The 24,883-nt window shown below is 52.0% G+C and overlaps 1 protein-coding gene across 1 annotated transcript in view; it reads right to left on the bottom strand.

The window, feature by feature from the left end:
• Cpt1a (carnitine palmitoyltransferase 1A) overlaps positions 1 to 24,883 on the bottom strand; it is a 59,625-nt gene that overhangs the window by 10,842 nt on the left and 23,900 nt on the right. The window contains exons 4-14 of the mRNA XM_055614659.1: positions 20,880 to 21,051; positions 19,012 to 19,113; positions 15,602 to 15,739; positions 13,257 to 13,334; positions 12,544 to 12,651; positions 11,893 to 11,980; positions 9,251 to 9,446; positions 7,403 to 7,591; positions 6,706 to 6,811; positions 3,303 to 3,419; positions 432 to 596 (exon numbers count right to left, since the gene is read on the bottom strand). Coding sequence (XP_055470634.1) covers positions 432 to 596; positions 3,303 to 3,419; positions 6,706 to 6,811; positions 7,403 to 7,591; positions 9,251 to 9,446; positions 11,893 to 11,980; positions 12,544 to 12,651; positions 13,257 to 13,334; positions 15,602 to 15,739; positions 19,012 to 19,113; positions 20,880 to 21,051 — 1,459 coding nt within the window. The remainder of the gene's footprint in view (positions 1 to 431; positions 597 to 3,302; positions 3,420 to 6,705; positions 6,812 to 7,402; positions 7,592 to 9,250; positions 9,447 to 11,892; positions 11,981 to 12,543; positions 12,652 to 13,256; positions 13,335 to 15,601; positions 15,740 to 19,011; positions 19,114 to 20,879; positions 21,052 to 24,883) is intronic.

Here is a 24,883-nt window from a genome sequence, read left to right as displayed (position 1 = left end):
ATGTATGTATGTATGTATGTATGTATGTATGTATGTATGTATGTATGGATGTATGTATGGATGTATGTATGTATGTAGGAGGAGTTCAGAAAAGCCAGAAGAGTGGCATCAGATTCCCTGAAACCGGAGTTAGTGGTGGTTGAGAGCCACCATACAGGGGCTCTGAGAACTGAATAGAGTCCTCTGCAAAGGCAACAAGTGCTCTTTAACTGCCAAGCCATCTCCCAGCCCTATCTTAAGGTTTAACTGTTCATTTGCCTGAGAGGGCTGTCACTAAGCCAAGGGTGATCTTGAGTGTGACATTTCACGCCTCGGCACCTCAGAGACGTGCAGGACCGGTGTTTGGTGTGAGCTGCCCTCCATGTTAGGCTCACAGCCCTTGTGAGCATGGGACCCCAAGGCGTCCACGATGAGCCTGGATCCCCTCTTACCTTGTAATGTGCCAGCTGCAGTGCCAGCTGGATGAAGGCATCAGGGCTCGTCCGACACTTCTTGATTAATCCTTTGCCAAAGGTGTCAAACGGGAAGGAATGCAGGTCCACATCATTTGCTAAAAGGCTGGCGCTGCTCAGGGACGTCTCTATGACCTCCTGACACTGCAGAGAGAGAAGGCGGCCCTGCTCAGTGGGGAAGGGCAGCGGAAGGGAGCAGGACGGAGCACATTTGGAAATGTGCACTTCCCATTCTCTGGGGTTCTTCTAGAAAGGCTACCTGGAAGCCACAGCTCAGCAACAGGTCAGCATCCCTACCTCACCCCAGCAGTGGTGGGGAAACCCTCAGGAGCCACAGCTCCTGCCACCCATGGAGAATGCAGCAGAGCAGTCCTTCAGTGGCAGGTGGCGTGGCAAGAGCAGCTAGGGTTATATGTAAGACACTTCCAAGATGGCCCCTCCCGCTATGACCCAGCTCCTGGTTTGGAGGGGCTGACAGGCAGGGGCAGCTGCTCTCTGCCCTTGATAGAAGGATAGCCCCGCTCTGCAAGGGGAAGTTCTTTCGAGCTTGGTGGGTAGCTTCAGGAGGGACAAACAAGGAGTATTAGGGGAAGGTGACACCTGCATAGCCAGCCAGATCAGCTGAATTACCTACTCCTGGAGAGTGCTGAGGTGGCAAAGGTCATAGCCAGATCTCCCTCACATTTGTATGTGATTTTGCCCAACCATAAGCTGCCTTGTCACCTTGAAAGATGCTACACTATGTGGGTGATGGGAGGGTACCAGAAAGTAGAACTCCATCTACGGGGCTCTGATCCATGCTGAGTCAGGCCTTCTTCTGGTACAGCTGCTCTTGGGGTCACCCAGGCTTCTGGAAGTAAACCCTCACCCAGGCTGGCTTACCAGCAAGCCCAATAAACTCAAACTGTGTTGGAATCACACTTTTGATTTGCCACTGGGGTGTCAGGGGCAGACTGTGTCTCCCCAGGGAAAGACTTCCCAGCACAGACTCTACGGAGTTTCAGCAACAGTGGGTCCATTGTACAGAGCAAGCTCATTTTGAGGAAAGGAGACACTCTAAAAACATGCCTTCTGGACATGACAGGACTCCTACACACATGAACTCCAAGCCGGTTACTAACATTCCTGCATAAAATCAGCATGGAGTAGGGAGGGGCTCCAGGCCCAACCCTGAGCTGAAGATTTATTGGCAGCCATGGCTAAGGGCGATGGTGCCATTTTTCTTTAGGGGTGTGGTCACTGGGAGGTGGCCCATGCTCTGGTCACCGCCCCACACCCACTAGCATACTGGGAGCACTAACAGACTCAGCGAACTGTTGTTATTATCAAGGAGCTGGAGAAACGGCTCAGCAGTCAGTGTTTATTGCTTTTCAGGACCCGAGTTCAGTTCCCAGCACCCATATCAGGAGGCTCACAACTACTTATAACTCCAGCTTGACTCTTTTTTTCTGGCCTCCAACAGCAGCTTCGCGCATGCACACACACACACAAATTAAAAGTCAAGTTTAAAAACAGGTCATGAATTTGGGAGGAAGATGTGTAAAGGAGGGTAGAGGAGGGGAAAGGGGCAGTGGAAGGAGGAGGAAGAGGAAGGGATAGATATAATCAAAACACATTGTTCACACGTGTTAAATTCTAGAAGCACAAATAAATTTTTTTTTTTTTTTTTTTTTTTTTGAGATGGGATTTCTCTGTGTAGGCCTGGATGCCAGAACTAACTATGTAGACCAGGCTGGTATTGAACTCACAGACATCCAATCTGCCTCTGCCTCCCAAGTGCTTAGGATTAAAGGCATGCGCCACAACCACCCAGCTAAGAATCTTAATTTTAAAAGGACAGTAAAGGGCTCAGTGGTTGCCAGGGGTCGGGATTGGGAGGGGGAGGGTGGATGATCAGGCGGAGGCCACAGGGTGTTTAGACAGTAACGCTGCTGTCTGATTCTATGACAGCTGACACATGACCCTACAGGACTTCCAAACCTACACAACCACTGAGGCGACTGTACATAAACAGTAATCTGGTGATGTGCCAGAGCCTGACAAGACAGACCACTCTGGGCAGGGATGTTGAGTGGGGCAGGCTGTAGTTCCCCTGCTTTAGCCATGGGGGCTGGGATGAGAGAAGTAGCCCTTCATTACACAGCCCGAAAATCTCTAACGGCCACCAACACTGTTTTAAATTTTGAAAGATTATAAATTACCAATTTGGGAGCTGGGGATGTAGCTCGATTGGCAGAGACCTTGCCTAGTGTGCCAAAGCCCCAGGGGCCATTCCCGCAACCAGAAACCCCAGGTGTGGCGAACACTGGCCATCCCAGCACTTGAGAGGCAGAAGCAGAAGGATTGGAAGTTCAAAGCTGTCCTCAGGGACAGGGCAAGCTCTAGCCTAGCCTAGGTTACATGAGACTCTTGTCTCAAAACTTAGAGGTTTTCAAGTCAACATGACTTAAGTTCTTTTATCGTCTGTTTTCTTTTTCTTTTTGAAGGTTAAGTTTTCTCTGTGTAGCCCGGACTGTCCTGGAACTTGCTTGGTAGACCAGGCTGTTTCGAACTCACAGAGATCACCTGCCTCTGCCTCTCAAGTGCTGGGATTACAGGCAAGTGCCACCACCAGCTATGATATAAGTTTTTGTCCTTACTTGAAGGGATTCACAGAAGCCCAGCTACTTCTCAGCGGAAAGCTCAGCAGAAAGCTGTCAACTGATGCCGAATTTCCCGAGGCAGCTCAGGGCTCTTCCTCAACTCTGGGAAAATAGCTTTCTGTCTGCCTCATAGAGACAGAGCCTGCCTATCAACAGAGCTCGGAGCTGGCCCCCAGGTGAGTGGCGGCCTCTGGATCAACGGGCTTACCTCTCCTGGGATGTCCCACTGCAGCCTGGTGGGTTTGGGGATGTTGGGGTTGGTGTCTCCTTTACAATGCCCATCCTCCGAGTAGCCTAGCTGGAAGACGTCGGTGGCCATGACATACTGAGGAGAAAGAAGCAGAGGCCAAATAGAAATGTTGAGAGGGCACAGTGCCTCCTACCATGCCCAGGACAAAACACACCTGAGCCTAATCCTGGGCGTAAGGGCAGGGTCGCCACACACCAAGCCAGCAGCACCTTCCCCAGTGCCCACCGGCTGTGCGGTGGGTGCCCAATTCAGTTCAACATAAGCGAAATAAATTTGAAATGAAACAAAACAAAAAAAGAGCCAGAGGGCAGAGAGTAGGAAGCACCCAGACAGTTGGCTGCTGCGTGGTTTCTAGAGACCACTGGGAGGGCAAAACTGTATTTCTGAACCTCTGCATCTCCGGCACCATCTGCCCGCCACAGCCTTTCTGTGTCCTCTGTAGTAAGAGGGAAGCACAGGCATTTCTCTGCTCTAGCAGAGTAACCTTTCTGGAGGAGGAAATCAAGGATACCCTGACTTGGTGCTTCCACAGCGCACAGGATGCTGCCTAAACTGGGCCTGCCTCCACCAGGCTCCCCCTTGCACAATCAGCCCGGTGGCAATGCGGCACTGTGCCTCCAGGATGAGAGCCAGGTCCCCAGGCCTCTCCCACCTGGGCTCCATTCACGCGCCCTCATCATCAGGTGGACAGGAAACTAAATACTGACCTCATCATCAGGTGGACAGGAAACTAAATACTGATTCTACTTGTGGCCTTGGCCGCAGGCTGTGTCTCCTTATCTTGAGCAGAGCTGAAGTGTGAGCCTGGGGAACCGCAGAGCGACTCAGCTGTTAAAAGCGCCTGCTGCTCTAGCAGAGGTTTGGGTCGCAGCTCACAGCTGCCTGCAACTTCAGCTCCAAGGGATCTGCTACCCACTTTTGGTAGCCGAATGTACTGCACTCATGTGCACATTCAGACAACAAACCTTAAAGTCAGCCAGACCTGGTGGACATTTTGTTGATTCCTCTATCTCTCTTTTCATGCTTCTGTTGTGTTTTTGTTTTTTACCACGTGACCCCGACTGCCCTCAAGCTTTCAGTAATCCTGTCTCCGCCTCTCAAGTGCTGGAATTACAGGCATGCGCCACCGTGTACCCTCTCAGCAGAGACCCTCGTTACCCAACAGCAACTGCATGGGCTATCTGAAAAGCCCCTGGGATGTTCTGACGGGCCGATACTGTGCAGAGCTTCCCAGAGATCTGTGTGAGCGGCGGTGTAAGTGAGGTATCTGTGCATCTAGGCTAAGAGAGTCCACACTTCAGCTGGCATCAGCTCAGGACCTGGCGGGGACTTGAGCCCTTGCACTTTGCCATTTGGAATTGGTATCTCAGGAGCACACTAGCATCTTATAGCTCAGAGTGCCTGGTTCTTCCTTTCCAGGCGTTTCCATGTAGGAAACTTCCCGGGCTGAAGCAGCAGCGGCTGGGACTTTGCCAAGACCCCAAGCAGAGGACAGAGCACTGGAGGGATGAGGGAAATGAGGGTGGGACAGATGCTGCTGACCTCGGGGAGGGAGCATACTCTGAAGAGGGAGGGGGACGTGGGGTCAGCCGAGACCCTCCCTTCCAGGAAGAGGGCAGAGCTTGAGCTCAAGCAAGAAGACACAGTGTACGCTCTGCAGCTGATTCTGCACCACACAAAAATAAATCTTTGGCACAGCACCACAAGGAGAGACCGAGATGCGGCGTCTTAGCTGGCTGTGGTGGCGTATATCCATAAACCAGCAGCACTCGGGAGGCAGAGGCAGGAGCATTGCCATGAATTAAGAGTTTGGCCTGGATTAAATGGTGAGACCCTAGAGAGAGGGAGGGAGAGAGGGAGAGAGCATCCCCAGTCTGAAATCAAATATCTTCCAAAAATTTAAACTTTGCTGAGTTACACCAGCATTTAAAGTTTCAGATTCCTGAAATACAGATACGTGACTGAGAAGTCAACGCAGACACCACATCTGCAGCCTGGGCCCAAGGATGCTCTCCTTCTCTTTCTCCTTGCCTCTCTGTTTTGAATAGGGTTTTGTGTTTCTAGTCCAAGCTAGCCTCAAGTTCCTGATCTTTCTGCCTCAGCCTCCTGGGGACTAGGTGACAGTCACACATCAAAAGCTGGGTTAGGTGAAAGGGGGACAGAGATCTGGTGGTCTTTAAGTGCCCTGGTCATTTTAGTAACTGAAGTGTCTTCAGTAAGATACATCACCTTAAATCTTTTCATTTGACTATTATGATGTGTGTGTGTTGGGGGGAGCATGCATGAGGCATTCCCCTCCTGCCTTCACGTGGGTTTCAGAGGTTGAAGCCAGATCATCAGGCTTTCATGGCAAGGGCTTTTCCGTCCCGGCATCTCTCTGGCCCCGGTACACTGCCATATTACAGTCAGGATTTTAAGCCAGGACTGGTGCTATTTGCCTGGAATCTCTTGATATTCAACAGGTTTGAGGCAGGAGAATTCCAGATGTGAGGCAACAGAGTGAGTTCAAGTCTAGTATGTTTAATTTAGTGAGACCTTATCTCCAGAATAAGGGCTGGGGATTACAGCATTGGTGTGGAGCACCTGGCCGGCACATGTGAGGCCCTGGGTTTGAGCCCTGGCACCTCTTCTTTACCCACACACATTCAGATTTTAACACCAGGAAGTCTGGCAGCAAGCTTATTAGTTCGGAACAAACCAAGCTGTGTGAGCCAACAGCCACTGTGTGACTTTGGCTGCATAAAGAGACACCGCATGTGCCAGTGCTCAAACAATCTCAGTTACAGGAAAACAAGACTCAAACACCTTCTTCCTACCAGCGAAGAGCTCAGTTCTGTGGTTTGAATGTGAGAGCCCTCCACAGGCTTGTGTTTTTGTTGGTTGGTTGGTTGTTTTTGGAGACAGGGTTTCTCTGTGTAGCCCTGGCTGTCCTGGACTTGCTCTGTAAACCAGGCTGGCCTCGAACTCACAGAGAGCTGCCTGCCTCTGCCTCCCAAGTGCTGTGATCAAAGGCCTGAGCTACCACCACGCACAGCACAGTTTATGCTTGGTCCCCAGCTGGTGGCGCTGTGTTGGATGTTATGGGCTTAAGAGGGGTGAGTTACTGGGAGCAGGCCTTGTGCTCTACCGCCAGGGCACGGCTTCCTGTCCACTCTCTGCACTGAGAAGTGATCAAGAAGCCACCACACTCTACGGCCACACTGGGCCGTGCCCTCTCCAAGCGTAAGCTGAAAGAAACCCCTCCTCCCTCATCAGGTATTGGTCACAGAGATGAGAAACTGATATGGAGGATTAGACAAATCAAGCCTGGTTCAAGCGGGCCCTTTCCCATTCAACAACAGGTCCCCGCAGTGTCGCTCACCTCCCACAGATGGCCCACGATGGGCGCGTCTGCCCAGGAGTGCTCTGCGTTTATGCCTATCTTGCTGTTTTTGAAGACAACGAAAGTGATGGACTTGTCAAACCACCTACAGGAGAAAACGCAATCAGCCTTCCGGGGTCACCGAGACACGGACACCCAAAAGCTACATGTGTTTCTCCCTGCACGAGCCAATGGCTCCTCCCCAGCCCCGACAGTCCCCAGGCTTCCACACCCAGGAAGGTGACTATAAAGGGACACACGGGACAGGCAGGCATTCATATCTTCTTGCACCAGAGATAAAATACAGCATGTGTGCCAGAGACTAGGCCTGTGCCCTCTCCAGCCAGGCCTGGGAGGCACCTCCTCACTTTGCAACTGGAGAAAGGGGATTCAGGAGGGCAGGGGCACAGCAGCTGCACAACCATGACCAAGGCCAGCGCTGGCTCTCGGGACTGAGCCCACCCTGTCCCATATGCCAGCTTCTGCAGGGAGTCAGGCAGCGCATAGTTAAGAAAGGAGGTGGGGTGAGTGAAGGGATCGCAAATCCACCTGGCCTGGGCTGTGCCTGCGAGTTTGGGTGGAGGGAAGAAAGCAGAGCATTGAACCCCCGGGGTGGGGCCAGATATGGGGAGGTTGCTCTCCCCAGGAACATCTCCCACCGCCCCCATCAGCCTCGGAGACTGGAAAAGGGAGTTACCGGTCAAAGCATCTGCCGTGCAGCAGAGACTTGGCGTAGCTGTCCACAGACCCCTCGGGGTCCTCCTTTCTGTAGCCCTGCTCCGATTCGTCCAGAGTCACGAAGAATGCGGCCTTCTCCACCGCATCCAGGGACTGCTTGTTCTTCCCATGTGCAAAGTAGGTCTGCCGACACTTTGCCCACGGCACTCTGTGGCAAGGAGGAAATGCACCTAGAGACAGTCGCTCTGGGTGGGCAGATGGCTCGGGAGGCAGCACTGCCTGCCTGTCAGCAGGAGAGCCTGTATTTCACCCCTGCAGTCCATGCAAAGGAGCCCGCTGTGGTGGTACCTGCTCATCATCCCAGGCCTGGGGGACAGTCAGGATCCTCAGGCCACCCAAACGGGAATGCTCCAGGCTGGCAAGAGGCCCTGTCTCCGAAGCCAGTGTGGACGGCTTAGTGCCTAAGCCGTACCGCGCACACACCCACGAACGTGTGCACACACAATAAACGCTCAGAATGAAACCCAGCCTGTGCCTCCCAGCCAGGGAAAAGCACCCTTCCCTACCCCAGACATCCCCCAGCAGAAGCCCCAGCAGATGCTGACGGACCTGGCCCTGGAGCCGGGCTCTGCCCTGAGACTCTCTCAGGCATCAGTCTGCTGATGTCTTCAGCACCATAGACCCATCTTTCAGATGAGGAAATCCGAGGCACAGAGATCAGGCCACAACTACTCTGGAGCACGGGAGAAAGGAAACCCTTGGGCCCCTGACCCCAGACCAGGAATGATCACATGATAACCCACGATGACCACCCTGTGCCCACCACACCGCTGACACTGGTGGGGCCCACTTTCCCTTCAAAGCTGCCCGGCCGTAGCTTCCTCCCATGGCACACTCTGTCCTCAGCCGCTAGGCTTTCTGCGCTGCCTCCCCTCCATTTCCCACCTCCACCCCCCGCTCAAAACCCTTGGTGTCAAACCCCACAAATGCCCCGGGTCCACAGGGCACTCCAGCTCTCGAGGCAGGACACAAAGCATGGATAGTGCCACACTTCCCAGTTTTCCTCCTCTGTCCCAGGCTCCGAACAACACACAGCTTGCTATCTCCTGAATGCCTGCAGCAAGTCTTTATCAGTGTTTGCCGCTTGGCCTCGGCTCCTACAGCATCTTCAGAGCAGCTCAGGGGGCTCGGGGGGCAAGGTACTTTCTGCTTGAGACGAGGCTTTGTAGCCGTTCCCCTGTCATCCTAGAACTTAACAGGTGGGGACAAGAGGAGCCCGAGAGCTCGTTGGTTTGCTAGACTAGCCAATCAGTGACCTCGGGCTCCGGGGTGCCCTCGTCTTCAAAGCTAAGACAGAGAGCAGTAGAGGAAGGCAGCCAGTGTTGGCTGAGTGCACACGTACACTCCGCACACACGTGTGCACACAGCTCATCTCCCTGGCCTGGGGCTGGCACGCTGGTGAAGCACTTGCCTCAGAGAAAGAAATGAAGGAGGTTAGCTGGATGCGGTGGTACGGGGCTTCATGTGGGAAGCAGAGGCTGGAGGACCCCGAGTTTAAGGCCAGCCTCAACCACACAGTCTGAGCCATGAACGCCTATGTCCACAGCTCGATGAACAGGGCTCCGCCTTCAGTTCTGCCCTCAGGTGTCGGCCCCACCTACCCACACCTGCTGTCACACACTGAATTCGGCTTCCCTGTGACCCGCCACCCAGGAGCCAGACTCGACACCATGAGGCAACCCTGAACAACGGTGCTCTGGCTGTTCCAGCGCTGCTGCTGGCAGCCACAGGGATGCACTGTGAGGAAGGGCTCTCACAGCACCAGGCAGCCCCGAGCCGGGGAGGGTGCTCCAGGTCCCGCACACACCTGTCGGCGGCGGTGAGGGCAGCCAACTTGGCTTCCCCGGGCTGCGGCTCTGAGGGGTCATCCAGGATCTGCTGCATCTGCTGCTCCAGCTCTCGGGGCCTCAGCAGCCTCCCGTCGTGGTAGAGCCAGACCTTGAAGTAGCGGCCTCTGTGGTACACGACAATGTGCCGGCTGTCCTTGATGTGTTGGATGGTGTCTGAGGTGGTGACGACACAGAGAGCGACAAGAAGTCAGAAGGCCTTGGTGGGAGCATCAGCCCGGACTGTTCTGCTTTTTGAGGATTTCACGTAGCTGGTTAGCCACGGATGACTTTGAACCCCTGATCCTCCTGGCTGCTAGGATTACAAGTGTGTGGCCCTTGACTCTGGACCGGGTCACTCCCTTTGGCTTAACCCTTCTAAGTCTCAGTTTCCCGTCCATGAAACATGGTTGGCACATGTGGTGGTTTGAATGACATCTCTCCCAAAAGTCACAGGCAGAATTCAGCTCCCAATACCCACATCAGGTGGTTTACAACCTCCTGCAACTCCAGCTCTGGGGAATCTGGCGCCCTCTTCTGGCCCATGGGCACCTCCAATGCTCATGTTCGCACACACACGGGCGCGCACACACACACAAAGAAGCACTGACACATACACAAAAATACACAAAAAATAAATAAAAAAAAAATGAAATGTTTCAGGCAGGTGGTGCACCCCTGGGAGGATCAGGAGTTCAAGGCTGGCCTCTACATGTCAAATTAGAGGGTAACCTGAGCTACTTAAGACCCTGTCTTAAAAAGGAGAAAAGGAGAGAGAGGAACAGGGAGATGACTTGTGGGGAACCCCCCATCCCCTGTGCAAGACCGATGGCCCGAGTGTGATCCCAGCCCCACAGCACTATCATCTGACCTGCACACAGTGCTGTAGTGTGGCTGTGCCCCGCCCACAACCACACACACAAGCACAATGAAAAACCTTAAAAATGATTTAACAGCGCAAGGCTCTACAGAAATGGCTCCAACCTAGAGAGGCTGGGCCTGGTGGCACACACCTTTAATCCCAGCACTGAGGAGGCAGAGGCAATTGAATCTCTGTGAGTTCAAAGCCAGCTTGGTCTACCCAGCGAATTCCAGGGCTACATGAGACCCTGTCTCAAAAGCAAACAATCAGAATAAACAACAATTCGGAAAGGCCTCTGAATGCTAGCACGTGGTGTGTACGACCCCACCGGGCACACTACATTTTAATAAATTATTTTTTGTTGTTGCATTTCAGGTGGCTTTTAGCTGGCTGGGCTCAAACTCACAGAAATCCACCTGTCTCAGCCTCCTGAGTGCTAGGGTTAAAGGCATGTGCCACTCTACCCAGTGTTACCCAGACTTCAGTTAACATTTACGATCAATACTATTAAAGACCACGACGGTGCCAGCACAAGGGCTCAGCTGGAGACGGCACTTGCTGCCCAGCCTGGACCCACGTGGTGGAAAGAGAGAACCAGCTCCCTCAAGATGTCCTCCGTGGCATGCATCTCTGAAGGGTCCTGTTCAAAGTTTTAAAACTCTACATTTCTTTATCTTGAGTGATGGCTCAAACATGTATGAGGACAGGCATGTCCTGGTACATGTGGGGAGGGCAGAGGACAACCTGCAAGTGCCAGTTCTCTCCTCCTGCCACAAGGGTTCCTGGGATCAAACTCAAGTGCCAGGCTTGAAGACAGGCACATCCGTGTGTTGAGCCATTTTGCCAGCCCCGAGGAGTCCCGTTTCTCGAGCCCTATGTTTTGCCTGACGGAGGTGAGCACTGTTCCCTCACATGCCCCCATACCCCATAATGCTTTGCCTTTCCACAGCCCAGAAACAGTGGACCACAAACTCTGGAACCACGGGGTGGAATAAATCTTTCCCTCCCGAGTGGTTTTGCTCAGATTTTTGTCACCGTGTTAAAGAGTGACCAATACTGTACAGTTGAACCCAGCAGGCCTACACGGTGCCAGCTAGGATCTGTCTTCCCTCCCCGTCTTTTCCTAGGTTAGAAGCAGATTATATGACCAGCCCAGGCCAGGCGGCCGACAGCAAGCAGCTGGGCCGGGATCCAGCTCCTCAGGCGTGTTCATTCTCATGGGTATTTTACAGCAAACCCTGCGTGTGGGCCAGAGTGAGATGCCCAAGTAATCTTGGAATATTGCAGCAGGTCTGGGGAAAAGGCCCAATGAGAGAAACTCTCAACTGAAGAAACAATAAAATCTGGAAACTGGCCCACTGTCCACGCCTAGTGAAGAAAAAGGAAGTTCAGGCTGGAGCTGGGGTCCAGTTGATAGTGGCGTTGTCTAGTACGGAAAAAGCCAAGGGTACCATTCGCAGCAACAGATACTCCAGGCAAGATGACGCAAGCCTATTATCTCGGCGGGAGGCAGGAGGGTCAGAAACTCAAGGTCATCCTCAGCTATCTATAGTTTTAGGCCATCCTGGAACACATGAGGTCCTGTTCCCAACCGCTACCAATGACAAAAGACAAGAAGATTCCAAGTGGAGGAATATTCAGAAACAGAAGCTCTCCGGATAGATCCTGAGATCATCTGACCTCCCAACACTCCCCGATGGTTCCGAGCAGCAGAATAGCGAATGCTGGGTCCCAGGGGAGCCCCTGGTGAGCACCACCCACCTGTCTCCTCCCCGGGGATGCGGGAAGTATTGAAGAGTCGCTCCCACTGGGCAGAGCAGAGTGGAATTGTGGATCCCAGAAGACGAATCTGTAATAAAAAACGTGTTTTAAACCAACAGGCAGAAAAATCCCAGAGGAAAACCTTAAAAGGAGCTGATTAAAATGCTGCCCATTTCCTGCGCATGCTGCCCAGTCTGACTCCATCGCTCAGTTGTCCGCTGGGGCAGGACCTGGGGGACATGTGGAGGCGTGCCAGGGTACTGACATTCCTTCCAGATAAACACTTAGGCCACCTGGGGCTTATGAAGAAACAGTTCTCTTGAGTTTACCAGTGTATCACCTACATTCGGCGGTCAGAGGATAGCCTGCAGGAGCTGGTTCTCTCTTCCCACCACACAAACCCCCGGAATCAAACACTCGTGCTCAGCCCTCACCAAGTCCCTCACTGGACCTGGACTTCGCTGGTTAGGCGGTTATTAAGTGCAGTATTTGCCTGCCTCTGGCTCCCCAGTGCTGGGACTACAGCCGTGCACCAGTGAGTCTGGCCGGCATCACTGTACCAGGGCCTCATGCTTTTCTCAAAGCCAGCGCTTTATCGACAGAGCCATCTCTTTAGCCTCCCAAAAGTTTCTGAAAGTAAAGTTTACATACGGGTTTGAGTTCCTCGCGGTCCACCTTTCGGCGATACAGCAGTATGGCGTGGATGGTGTTGCCAGCTCTTGCTGCCTGGATGTGGGTTGGGGTGACATACAGCAACTCCTGTGAGGGGTGACAGTGGAGAGCGCTTATGGGGACAGTGCGGTGGTTGGTACACGCGGTGGGGGCCCTCCCTGACACCAAGGTGTTCCAACAGCTAGTCTAGTTTTTTTAGGTCCCCGCCCTGCACCCCTACCCCCAGATCAGGTTATGTTACATAGCTTTGGCTGCCCCTGAACTCTAGGCAATCCTCCTGCTTCTGGCTCCTGAGTGCCAGGATTGCCTGACTTTACAGCTTCCCAAATTGTTATACCATTTCCCCATATTTGGACAGTTTTGTCATTTGTTTGTGGGCAGATTGAACGTTTTTTCTTTATGTGTGTCTGTGTGGGGTTAAGTGTACATGTGTGCAGGTACCCACACACAAAAGAGGACATCAGATCCCCTTGCAACTCACAGATGGTTCTGAACCACCTGACATGCATGCTGGGAACTGGACCTGGGTCCTCCGGAAGAGCGGCAAGTGCTCTTAAACTGCTCAACCATCTCTCTGGCCACAGGTTCAAGGCCAGCCTACACTTTTAGCAAGTACTGTTTGCAGTGCAACTGAGTGGAGAGCAGGGCCCCTCAGGCATAGGAGGATCTAACACACGGGAAGGCCAACTCACCATGGCATAGTAGTTGCTGTTGACCATGAGGGGGCCTCGGCCTCGAAGGTAAATGTACTCCTCCCACCAGTCACTCACCTACGGTGCAAACACAAGTCAGTGCTGAGCAGGAGCTGCACAGCTGCCTCCCCAGGCCCAGCCTGCTCCAGATGTGTACAAAACTTTCTGGAAGGTTCCAGCATATGACAGGCTCCAAAACAAAGCTGCCTTAGGCAGACAAGATGCAGGGGTTGAGAAACACACTGGTCTTAAGGGGAGACCTGGCTAGACAACAGATCATTTCACACACAGCTTAAAAAGAGTCAGGGCTGTGAATGTAGCCCAACTGTTAGGATGCTTAATCCCCCACACTGCAAAAACTGTGCAGCTGTGTGTGCACAGACAGGGGATCGGGAGTTCAGGGTTACAGCCAAGTTCAAAACTGCTCCACAGCAAGTTTGAGGCTAGCCTGGGGGCCACATGAGACTGTCTCCAGGAAAGGGTCACTGCTGAAGAATCCAGGCTGAAGGCGGGGTGCGGTACTGCATGCTCGCCTGATAGTCACCAGGCTTTGGTCCCAACCCCAGCACTGCAGAGGACCCCAAGTCCCCCCGAAAATTGATCTTCCTCTTCCTGATGCCCAGGTATGTCTCATCCAGCACACTGAGCCAGCGACCAGAATGCGCTGTCTCTGCTCTGTGGCGTGATCGTTGCAACGTCACCCACCAAGCTGTCCTGGCCACCCAGAGGCTGCCATTCACAACATGCTGCCTTGAGCGCTGTGCTGGTGTGTACGCCTGGGGAGGTATGTACGAGAGTCTAAATGCACAGCAGGCCAGCTGCCTACGATGAGGCCAGAGCATGCTGGCCAGAGTGGCCTCCTGCCCTCGCAGGCACAGTGCCTGTGTCTGGTACCATCTGCTGGTTCTGCCGGATCCTTTTCTGTTTCTTTTTGTCTAGTCTGTTTGTTTTTGTTTATTTATTATTTATGTTTCTTTAAGAATTTTTCCTTTTGGGGGAGGGGGTTCTCTGTGTAGGCCTGGCTGTCCTGGAACTTGTACTATAGAACAGGCTGGCCTCAAATCAGAGCTCCACCTGCCTCTGCCTTCCTAAGTGCTGGGACTAAAGGCATGAGCTACGATTTTTTTTTCATGTGCGTGTTTTACCTGCATGTATGTCTGTGCACCATGGGTATGTCTGGTTCCTATGGAGGTCAGAAGAAGACACTGGACTTATGGATGTGTGTGAGCCAACTGGTGGGTGCTCAGAATCAAACCCAGGTCCTTCCGCAACAATGACAAGGGCTTTTAACTGAGCCCTCTCTCCAGGCCCACTCTGAACTCAACTCGAACAGCCCTGAACTTGATCTTCCTGCTTCTATCTCCCAAGCCCTGGGAATAAGCATGTGTGCCACAAAACAGGTACGGTGCTGGGGGGTTGAACTCAGGACATTGCGCACACTGAGTGAGGACTCTATGCACTGAGCTTCCTTCCCAGCACTTGTGATTGTTTTTTGTTTTGTTTTGTTTTGTTTTGTTTTTTTTTTTTTGAGGGACTAAAGAGATGTCTCAGTAGTTAAGAGTATGTGCTGTTCTTGCAGAAGAGCGAAGTTTGGCTTCCCAGCACCCATACTGGGCAGATCACAACCACCTGGTTGTGTAACTCTGGTTCTAGGGGATACAGCGCCCTCTAGTTTCCACGGCACCTGTGTGCACGTAATACATACACGCTCACCTAGGCACATATACATAAATAAAAACAAATAATTTTTTAAATTTAAGAGTTTTTTTCTTGAAATAGGGTCTGGTCTCACTAGATGGCCCTGGTTAATCTTGAGCCCACAATCCTCCTGCCTTTGCTTTCTGAGCTCTGGGATTGTGGGCATATACTGCTGTGTCTGGTGGCTACAGGTTATTTTCAATCCCTTACCTTCCAGTCAAGTTATTCCTTACACCTGGACACCCCTCAACATGCCCACTCGCCCCTCCCAGCACCACAGGCAGAAGCTTAGCTGGTCCCAGCACAGTTACTACTGTCAACACATCTGAACCCAGACCAGAGAACTCGGAGGCAATGCTCTCCGATGAAAAAGGTACCAGAGAGGGATGTGAGGTGGCCAGGCCACCATTGGAGAACAGTGTTTAGTGACCTGCCAGGTGGGGACTAAAAGCTCATGTGCAAAGCAGCTCCCTGGCCTGAGCTGGGTACAAAGCTACAAAGAAGCCAGCCTGACAGCAAGGCCTCCGGCAGCTCTGTGCACAGTTCTCAGAGGAAAGTATGGCTGCCTCAGCCACAGACAGAGCTCTGTGAAAGGGGAACTTTCACATGAAAACACCCGAGAAAAGATCTAGGTGCAGAATACTTACATAATTTGTGGCCCACCAGGATTTTAGTTTCAAATACCACTGCAATTTGGGTCCGAGGTTGACAGCAAAGTCCTGGGCGAGCGTTGTCATGCGCTGGAAGTCCCCTTCCTTCATCAGTGGCCTCACAGATTCCAGGTACTGGAGTGAGAAAACACAGTTAAATGCCCACCTGCAAGCCATGGAACATTCCACACACCTCAGAAAAGTCAGACCTCGTAGAAAAGGCCGGAAAAGCTTCCTTAAGACAGCCCCCCTGCGGGGCTGAGCAGGGCTGCGCGAGAGTAACAGTCAAGGCCACTGCTTCCTGATGGAGGGACCCAGACATCTGGCCACTACTTTGGTGATGACCTGGGATGGTGGGGTGAGGCGGGTGAGGCAGCCCTGAGAGACCAGTGAGGGTCAGGAAGGTGCTCTGGCAGAGCAGGACAGGACAAGGCAATCACGGTACAGGCCAGGGCCATGTCCAGGGTCCAGATGTTCTGTTCAGTCAAGTGACCGGTGCACACCTTCAGCAGGTTTGGGAAGTAAACATAAAGGGACAGCTCACACACGATCTTATTTTTTCTTTTTTGGGACAGGGACTCAAGTAGCCTAATTTGGACTCAGACTCATTATGCAGCGGAGTCTGGTCTTGAACTCCTGATCCTCCTTCTACCTCCATCCTCCCGAGGGCTAGGATGACAGGCATGTGACACCATGCCTGGCTAAGCATGGCCTTTTCTGAGGACCCCGAGAGCTCCCACCTGTACCTGGAAGCGGAGTGGTGCCAAGTCTGATTTGTCAAGAAATAAAGTCTATATGTACAATGCCTATAATCCCAGCACTTCGAGGGGTGTGGGGGGGGTGTCTCTGAGAGGTCAAGCACAGCCGGGTCTACACGAAAGATTCCAGGCCAACCAAGGCTATACAGGGCCAGCTTTACCCAATGAAGGGTGGAGCCACTCCTGAGGAGGGCCAGCTGCTGCTGCCTGGCTTATTCCAGGTGCATCAAGCCACTGATGAAACAAAGGCTACACTCTCCAGGGGAAAGGCTGGCAGATCGCTTGCCCAGCACACACAAAGCCGTGGACTCTATCCCCAGCGCTACAGAAAAGTCAGTGTAGTAAGGCTGCTCTGCCATCCCGGCGTCAGGTGGTAGAGGCAGAAGAATCAGAGGTTCAAGGTCATCCTCAGCTACACACGGGGCAGATTAGGGAGTTCAAGACCGGTCTGGGCAACGTGAGATTCCGTCTCACAATGGGGAGGAGGGCTCTGCTCTGCACACTCAGGGGTGACACTGCACAGCAGCAGGCAGGTGGCTGCCCAGCTTAGCTGCAACCGGGAATCTGGTCTCACCCCCTTCCCAGTCTGGGAGAACAGAGATGGGAAGGAACCTGCCCAGGGCAACGGGGACTAAATCACTAAGCAGGGACCCAAACCAGTAAGTTTTTGATTTACAAAAGGAAAAGAGGGCAGAAGGTACAAATGTGTGGCTGCCCTCCAGCATTGCAGGCTGGAATGCACCAAGGTGCAGCCATTTTACAGCAGGTCAGGCTCAATACAGAGCCACCCTCCGTGACATGAAATCCCACTCGTGGACACCAATATCAACCTGTGGCAGCAGGCACCCAGATTAAAAACAACAACAACACATGCATGGACATTCCCAGCTTCCCTGCTTATATTACAAGACAGTCCATGATTGCCCGTCAGATGGACAGACAACTGGTCTACCCACACAACGAGTGTTATCAGCCACAGAAAGGGAGCAAGCACAGCCGTACTAGGACAGGGCTGAACCTTAAAACCATCCTGCTTTGGGAAGCTGAGCATTACAAGTCTGAGGCTAGCCTGGGCTACACAGCTAAGGTCCCGCCTCCAAGGAAAATAAACGCCAGCGGGGGGGGGACCCCCAGAAGTCACCTATTACATAATCCCATTCATGTCATAAAACTAGAAACAGAAAGTGGAACAGAAGTCAGCAGAGCCGGGGGCAGGGAGCGTGGGAGTTGTTGCCTAATCGGCTACGGCTTCTTCCTCATGAGGCTATAAAAAAGCCTGAGAATCCACAGTGGTCATGATTGCACAATGCCTTCGGTGTGATTCGCACTGATGAGCTTACACTGAAAACAGTTAAAATGTTTGTTTGTGTGTGCTCACCGTGAGCGCACGTGCACACACGTATGCAGGCTTTTATCTGGAAGACAGAAGCCCTTGGGAGTCGTCCTCACAAGCGCTATCCACTTCCTTGGAGGAGGGTCTTCAGCAGCCTAGGCTCGCTGGGCAGTGAGCCACGGGAATCCTCCTGTCCCCACTCCCCAATACTGAGATTACAAGTGTGGGCCACAAACCTGGCATTTTTAAATGGGTTCTGATGAATCAAATTCGGGACCTCACGCTTACATGGCAAGCTTTTTACTGAACCTTCTCCTTAACTCATTTACTTCCTTCCTTGAGGGCAGGGGGCAAGGTGTCACTGTACAGACCTGGCTGGCCTTGAACTCACAGAGATCTGCTTACCTCTGCCTCTTGGGTGCTGGGATTAAAGGTCTGTGCTACCATGGCCAGCCTTTTAAGAAAATAATAAATGTGGTGCACGTTGAAGGGAATCATACAGCCTTGAACTGCATCTCAATAAAGCCATTAAAAAGTAAACATTCAGAGGCAGAGGCAGGTGGATCTCTTTGAGTTTGAGGCCAGGCTGGTCTACAAAGCAAGTCTAGGACAGCCAAGGCTACACAGAGAAACCCTGTCTCAAAAAAATAAAACACAAACAAACAAACAAAAAAGTAAACATTCTCCAATAGGTGGGACATGGAACCTTTAAACACTGAAGATGCAATAATGCAGTAGAGAAAAACAGTATCAAGCCATGTTTTACTTGTCTATCATCCAGCGGCTAAAGCAAGAGGACCAAGTGTTCAAGGTCATGAGGCTGGAGGGATAGCTCAGTAGTTAAGAGGACTGGCTCCCCTTGCAGAAGACCCAGGTTCTATGGTCAGCACCCACATGGTGGCTCACCATTGTCTGTTAACTCCAGTTCCAGGGGCTCCATCGCCCTCTTCTGGCCTCCTTGGGCACTGCATGCATATGGTGTACATAACCACACAAAGTCAAGCACTCATACACATAAAGCAGAAAAAACAAGTAAATCTTAAAAGACACTGTCCAAGGCCAGTGTGGGCTAGCTAGCAAGACCCCGTATCCAGAAAACATGCAGCAAAGGGCTGTGGATGTAACTCAATGGCAGAACTTGTCTAGCTGGTGGAAGGGCCTATGGGGTGGGGGTGGGGTGAATCACTATACTAACCCTACAGGAGACACTGCTGAGCATTAATAAAGAGTAAGGACTGTAATTTATAGTCACAATTAGACAGAAGTATTGATCCCCAGGACGCGGGCGTCTCAGCGCGAGGATGAATCACACCTACCCGGTTCACAGTGTCTTGGACGGCCGGGACAGGCAGGCGTGGTAGAGACGTCTGGAAGCTGTACAACATGGGCTTCCGGCCTGAGAAGACCTTGACCATGGCCTGAAGACACAAGTTATATTTGCAAAGATGAGGCTTTGTTAGGGAGCCAAAGCCAGGGTTCCCCTGCAAGTGAGTGACTTGTTGAGTGTTTACGGTGGGGCCATCCCCTGCCCTGCGCCATCAGGTCTTGGTAAAGCGATACAGGCCCCGGTAAAAACTGGGCTGAACAAAAACCAAGTCTTTGGGTGTGACTGCTGACTGCCCTCCTCTGCCGGGAACCTCTGCCGGGAACCCCGGCCGAGAGGATGCAGGTGGGCTGCTGCCTCCTCCCGGAAGGTCTTAGGTTGGGGCTGGTGGCAGCTCTGGTTATAGGCAGTGAGGTCATCTGAGGTACCTGACCCTCAAGCCACCCCCAGGGACAGCCGTGCGTCCCTGCCCACTACGTCGATAACACGGAGAGTGAGCCATCTCCTGCGGCATCCTCAAAGACGGATGCGGGCCAGGTCGAGGAAGCGGTGGTCACCTGCTGACAGAAACCAGGGCATCTCTAAGGGTTCAAGGTGAGACTGTGATGATTCTCGGCGCTGGGGCTCAGCTCAGTATCAGCCACAAGGGCCATCCTGGGGGATGCTGTTTACGCCTGTGGAAACTGTCTCCCTCTACGTAGGCATTGGGTTTTAGTCTCTAGACATCGAAGAACTCAGAGACAAGGAAGAAGTTTGTTTGAAAAAGAGTGGAGTGTGTGGTGGGTGGCAAGGGGACACTGAAGGAAAAGTTCACAGGTGCAGGTGATGAGGGAGGGGCACCCTGGCCTCCACACCAGCCCACTCCTCCCATGCACCGAGAGGAAGGCCCAGAGAGAAGCAATCCGAAGAAAACTTACAGTAGGACCAGATTCATTAAAATTCTTTACAAATCATGGGTGCAGAAAATTACTGGTTCTTAAAAACAAAACAAAACAAACAACTCAAGACCAGAAGCCAAAGGCTAACAGTAAGTGGGTGGGGGCATACGTGATCAGCCACACAATCAGGGGAAAGGCTGGGGGCTGGGTGTCAAAGAGGGGAAGGTCCCAGGAGTGATCACCACCTCGGACAGACACCCCTCACTCCCCTACCTGGGAAAACGAAGCTTATTAAAACAACCAAGCTGGGGCTTCGGATGCCATTCAGTGGGTAGGCAGCTTGCCTGGGTAAGCAATGCACGGAGCTCTGGGTTTGATCACTGGCATCTATAAAAACCAGGCTCAGGTGCATGCCTGAGCTGGAGGCAGGAGAACCAGAAAGTCAAGGTCATCCTTGGCAACATAGTGAATTCAAGGCCAGCTAGGGTGACAGGAGACCTTGTCTCAAAAAAACAAAAGCAATAAACAAAAGTCTCCAGAAGTAGTTGTAACTTGAAAAATGCTCATGCATAGGGCATAACTCTTTTCCTTAAACAGGGTGCCATGACCTCAGGGTCATGGTGAAATAGAGAACACTGAGAGCCTAGGGTAAATCACATGATCTGGCCAGCTAAGGAAAACATCCAGTGTCTTACTGCAAAGTGCCCCCGAGGCTACAAAGACCTGGTGGGTGGTACTTAGGCTCAATATCCGGCCTGAACTACAGGCTGAACAGAGGTGAACACAGCGATGGCAGAACTCCCAGAAACCATTAGCAAAAGCAACCCTTGGCTTTGTGCAAGAGTCAAGGTGAGCCATAGCTCTCCCACAGCCAGAGCCTGGGGACAGGTCACACACTAAGGACCAAGGGAGGAAAGGTCTGACAGAGTAAGGGTCCTGACATCAGCCACGGTGGGTCTCCCAGCTAGCAGCAGGTGGTTACCATCCAGATCCGGGTGCTGCGGCTCATTTTGCCGTGCTCTGCGAACATCCAGCCATGGTAGGAGAGCAGCACCTTCAGAGAGTAACGCATAGTCATGATGACCGCCACCCAGAGCCCGGTGCCGAAGAGGATGCCGCTCACGATGTTCTTCGTCTGGCTGGACATGCGGCCGCTGTGGGGATGGACCGGACAGGCGGCTAAGGAGTCAGCACGGGGAGGTGCTGGTGGCAACCAGAAAACAGTTGCACCAAGCACCTTCCGGGGGACGTGAGAAAGCAGGCTGTGGCACCCCAAAGAGGACCTGGGTTCATTAGAGAAGGGAGCCTGAGGGACCCCACCAACTCTCCTGACGTTCTTTATCCCTCTCAAAATGGGCCAGCCGTGGCTGGGTGCCACAGAGTGGCCTGGCACTCTGGAGGCAGAGGCCAGGGACCAGACTGGGCAACACATTGAGCCTTCCATCCCCAAGGAGGAAGCAGGAGGCCAGCCAGTGACCTGAGCCACCCTGAACAACACACAATTTCTCCAGTCTCTGGAGGAACGGTGGAGAGGTTCCTGTGGGCTGGAGAGCTGCTCCCAATGGCAACTGTTCCCAGTGGGCGGGGACGGCCAGCTGCTGCTCGCAGGGATCCGGGCCCATTTTCTTCAGATTATAATGCTTTCCCCCACCCTCTCAAATGTAGATTGTTTGTGTTTGCTGGATTTTGCTGCGTCCAGGACTTTATGCATGCTAGGCAGGGGCTCAACCCCTGAGGTGTCTCCTCAGCCCTCAAATATAACCTTAGGATGTTGTTGTTATTCATAAGAAACTCAAATGTCCTAGCACACTGGTGGCAGAGGCAGGTGGATCTCTGTGAGTTCAGGACCAGCCTGATCTACATGATGAGACCTTGTCTCAAAAAAACAAAAATAAAGTAAATCTTAAAAAAAAAATTTTAAGATTTTTAAGTACTTGAAAGTCAAAGTCATTGACTATGAAAGAAAAACCAAGGCAAAATGCAGCTATTTTGTGGTGTTATTTTAGTTGTTTTGGAAATGGAAAAATAGTAGAAAAAAAAAATCAGCCCCTTCCTCTTTAAGGCTCAGGGGACATCAAAGGAGAAGGGTGGGAAGAGTGCAGGAGCAGCAGAATAGGGAGGAGAGCAGAGAAATTCTGTCTTCTGGACATGGCATGGCATGCTATGACACGACACGGCTACTGCATACAAGAACTCACTGAGGCAGGACCAACAGGCCAGAGCAGCTGACACTCCAGCGGGGAGCACTAAGTTAACTCAGTAGGTTTAAAAAAAAAAGTGGGACAGTGGTGGTGCAAGCCTTTAAATCCCAATACTCAGGAGGCAGAGGCAGGAGGATCTCTGTGAGTTCCAGGCCAGCCTGGTCTGCAAAGTGAGTTCCAGGACAGCCAAGGCTACACAGAGAAACCCTGTCTCAAAAAAAAAAAAAAAAGGTAGGGAGTAGAGAGTTGGGATGGATACGATCAAGAAACACTGTGTTGATGTACGGAACTGTCAAGGAAGAAATAAAGCTGTTCTATTAAAAACTAAGAGTCCCCAAATGATTACAACAATGGCATATAGAACCTTCAAAGTTCTGATATCGGAAAACTTAACATACATAAGTGACAGACAAGTCTCTTCTCAGGTAACAGACTTATGCTCTGGAGGCCCCACCTCCCCGAAGAACAAGAGTGGTGCAGATGTCTCCTCCAGCAGCTGATGGGAGCAGATACAGTAGCTCACAACCATCTGAGCCTCTAGTTCCAGGGGATCTGATGCCCTCCTCTGACCTCTGAAAGCACGGAGTACACACATGGTGCAGAGACATACATGCAGGCCACACATACTCATAGAATAAAATTTCAAAAACAATCCAAGCTCTACACAGTGTCGCATGCAGAGTCAGGCAGATCTCTATGAGTACACGAGGACAGCACGTTCCAGGACAGTCAGGGCTGCATAGAGAGACACTGTCTCAAAAACAAACAACAACAGCAAAAAGGTAAAGCAAAGTTCAGCTGTGTCTTTAACCTCTATTATCCTCCTTTCAGATCTAATCAAAACAAAACTGCAGTAGCCTAGGGACACAGGAGCTCCATTCTCAATGGGAAGATGGATCCAGGACAGCCTTCCAGACTGTAAGACTGACCCTTCACCTGGCCTTTCTAAATTTGGGCCAGAGATGACCCAGTTTACAAAAATAGAGTCCAAGGGACAAAGAAACAAATCTTATAAAGACTGAGATTAAATAAGGTTTTAGTAGCTGGCATGGCTGTGTGCAATCCGGCTTTGAGACACAGCCCATGTTAAGAGCAAAGCACAACCGTTGGCCCCACAGCTCTAGGCCAGGCAGCCAGCTCAACAGACAGGGATCTGTTCGAAGGACTTTCCTAGCCTCTCAGGGCATGCAGGAGGACAGAACAGGACCTTTGGTGATCACACCTGCTTCTGACAACCTAGTCCCTGCTGGATATTCCAGGCCTCAGGCAGACAAGGCCGTTGGCAGGATGCCTGGACAGGCATTTTTATCTCGTCTCCTGCAGTTGCTTACAAAGGCGTGACTGACGCTGCCTGGAGGGCTGGAGGCTGAGGAGCTGGCTCACTCTCTGTCACTGCTGGCAGTCTCAGTCAGAGGGCAGGCCATAAAGGCCCAGTAAGACCGTCCTCCAGGGCTCTGAAGGACCTCATCAGGCTGTCTTAAGCATGCCCACACAGCAGGACTAAGTCTGAATCAGCAGAAACCAACTCCTGCAGCTGTGCGTTGTCCCCTGAGGTCACTCTTTCATCAGTTTGCTTTTGCAATCCTTTCAAGTGCATAGTATCTACATCTGAACAACAGGGAAGCAGGATTGAAAAGGCCCAGAACTGGGCTGGAGCGATGGCTCAGTGGTTAAGAGGACTTGCTCTTCCAGAGGTCCTGAGCTCAAGGTCTATTCCTAGCTTTCGTGGTCCGGTTGGCTCAGAACAGTCTGTAACTCCAGCTCCAGGGGCCCCAGCTCCAAAGGCACCAAACTTGGGCTCTCAGCTGAGCTTAGCCCTCAACACTGTACAAGAGGGTTAAGTTCAAGGTCATCCTATGCTACACAGAAGCTTGAGACCAGCCTGGGAATACTTGAGACCCTGTCTCAGAAAAACAAAAGAAAAAAAAAATGTGTCCAAATACACAAGATGACTGAGGTGCCTGTGTCCTGTGCCCAGCCACTCCATACTGTCAGGGACCTGTCCAAAGCTACATGGGAATGACTGTCACAGGGGTGAGGTAAGGCGGGGTATGGTTTGGCGGTAAGTACTACCCTAGCATGCACGAGGCCCCATCACAGACAAGTAGAGGAGTGTGCAGAATGGTCCCTATCTGCCTTCTAGATCTAGCAGGTCCAGCATCCAGCAGGAGACCCTGGGGACAAAAGACCCTTTTTAAGGAAAGATGGCTCAGTGGTTAAGAGCACTTGTTGCTCTTGCACAGGACCTGAATTTGGTTCCCGGCACCCACATTAGGCAGCTCACAACTGTTTCTAACTCCAGTTTCAGGAGATCCAAAAGCTTCCTCTGGCCCATGAGGGCGCCAGGCACACATGTGGTACACACACATACACACATGCAGGCAGAACATTCACATACATAAAAATAAATAGATCTTTAAAAAAAAAAAAAAAAGACCCAGCTGTGGTGGGACACACAACCCGGGGTTAAGGTTAGGAAGCAAAGGCAAGTAGATGTCTGAGTATTCCAGGCCAGCCTGGTCTACATAGCCAGGCCAGCTAGAGCTACACAGTGAGACCCTGTCTAAATACATAAAATAAAAAAGAAAGAAAAGAAAAACCAGAAGCTGTCCAGGCTTTGTCCCCAAATAGGATGACAACTATTTTCAAGTTTCCAGAATAAACTGAAACTCAAAGCCAAGGGGTAATGGGCCTCTCTGGGGGAATCTAAGCCACTCTGAAGGGGCCAAGGGCTGAAGTATCCCTAAGCAACCAATGAGAGCCAATTCAGGGGATCAGATCATAG

Source organism: Psammomys obesus, unplaced genomic scaffold, assembly GCF_907164565.1.
Source record: "Psammomys obesus unplaced genomic scaffold, mPsaObe1.curated_primary_1811, whole genome shotgun sequence".
Taxonomy (NCBI): Eukaryota; Metazoa; Chordata; class Mammalia; order Rodentia; family Muridae; genus Psammomys; species Psammomys obesus.
The sequence above is the reverse complement of the archived record's forward strand: the minus strand, read 5'-3'. Positions and strand labels throughout refer to the sequence as shown.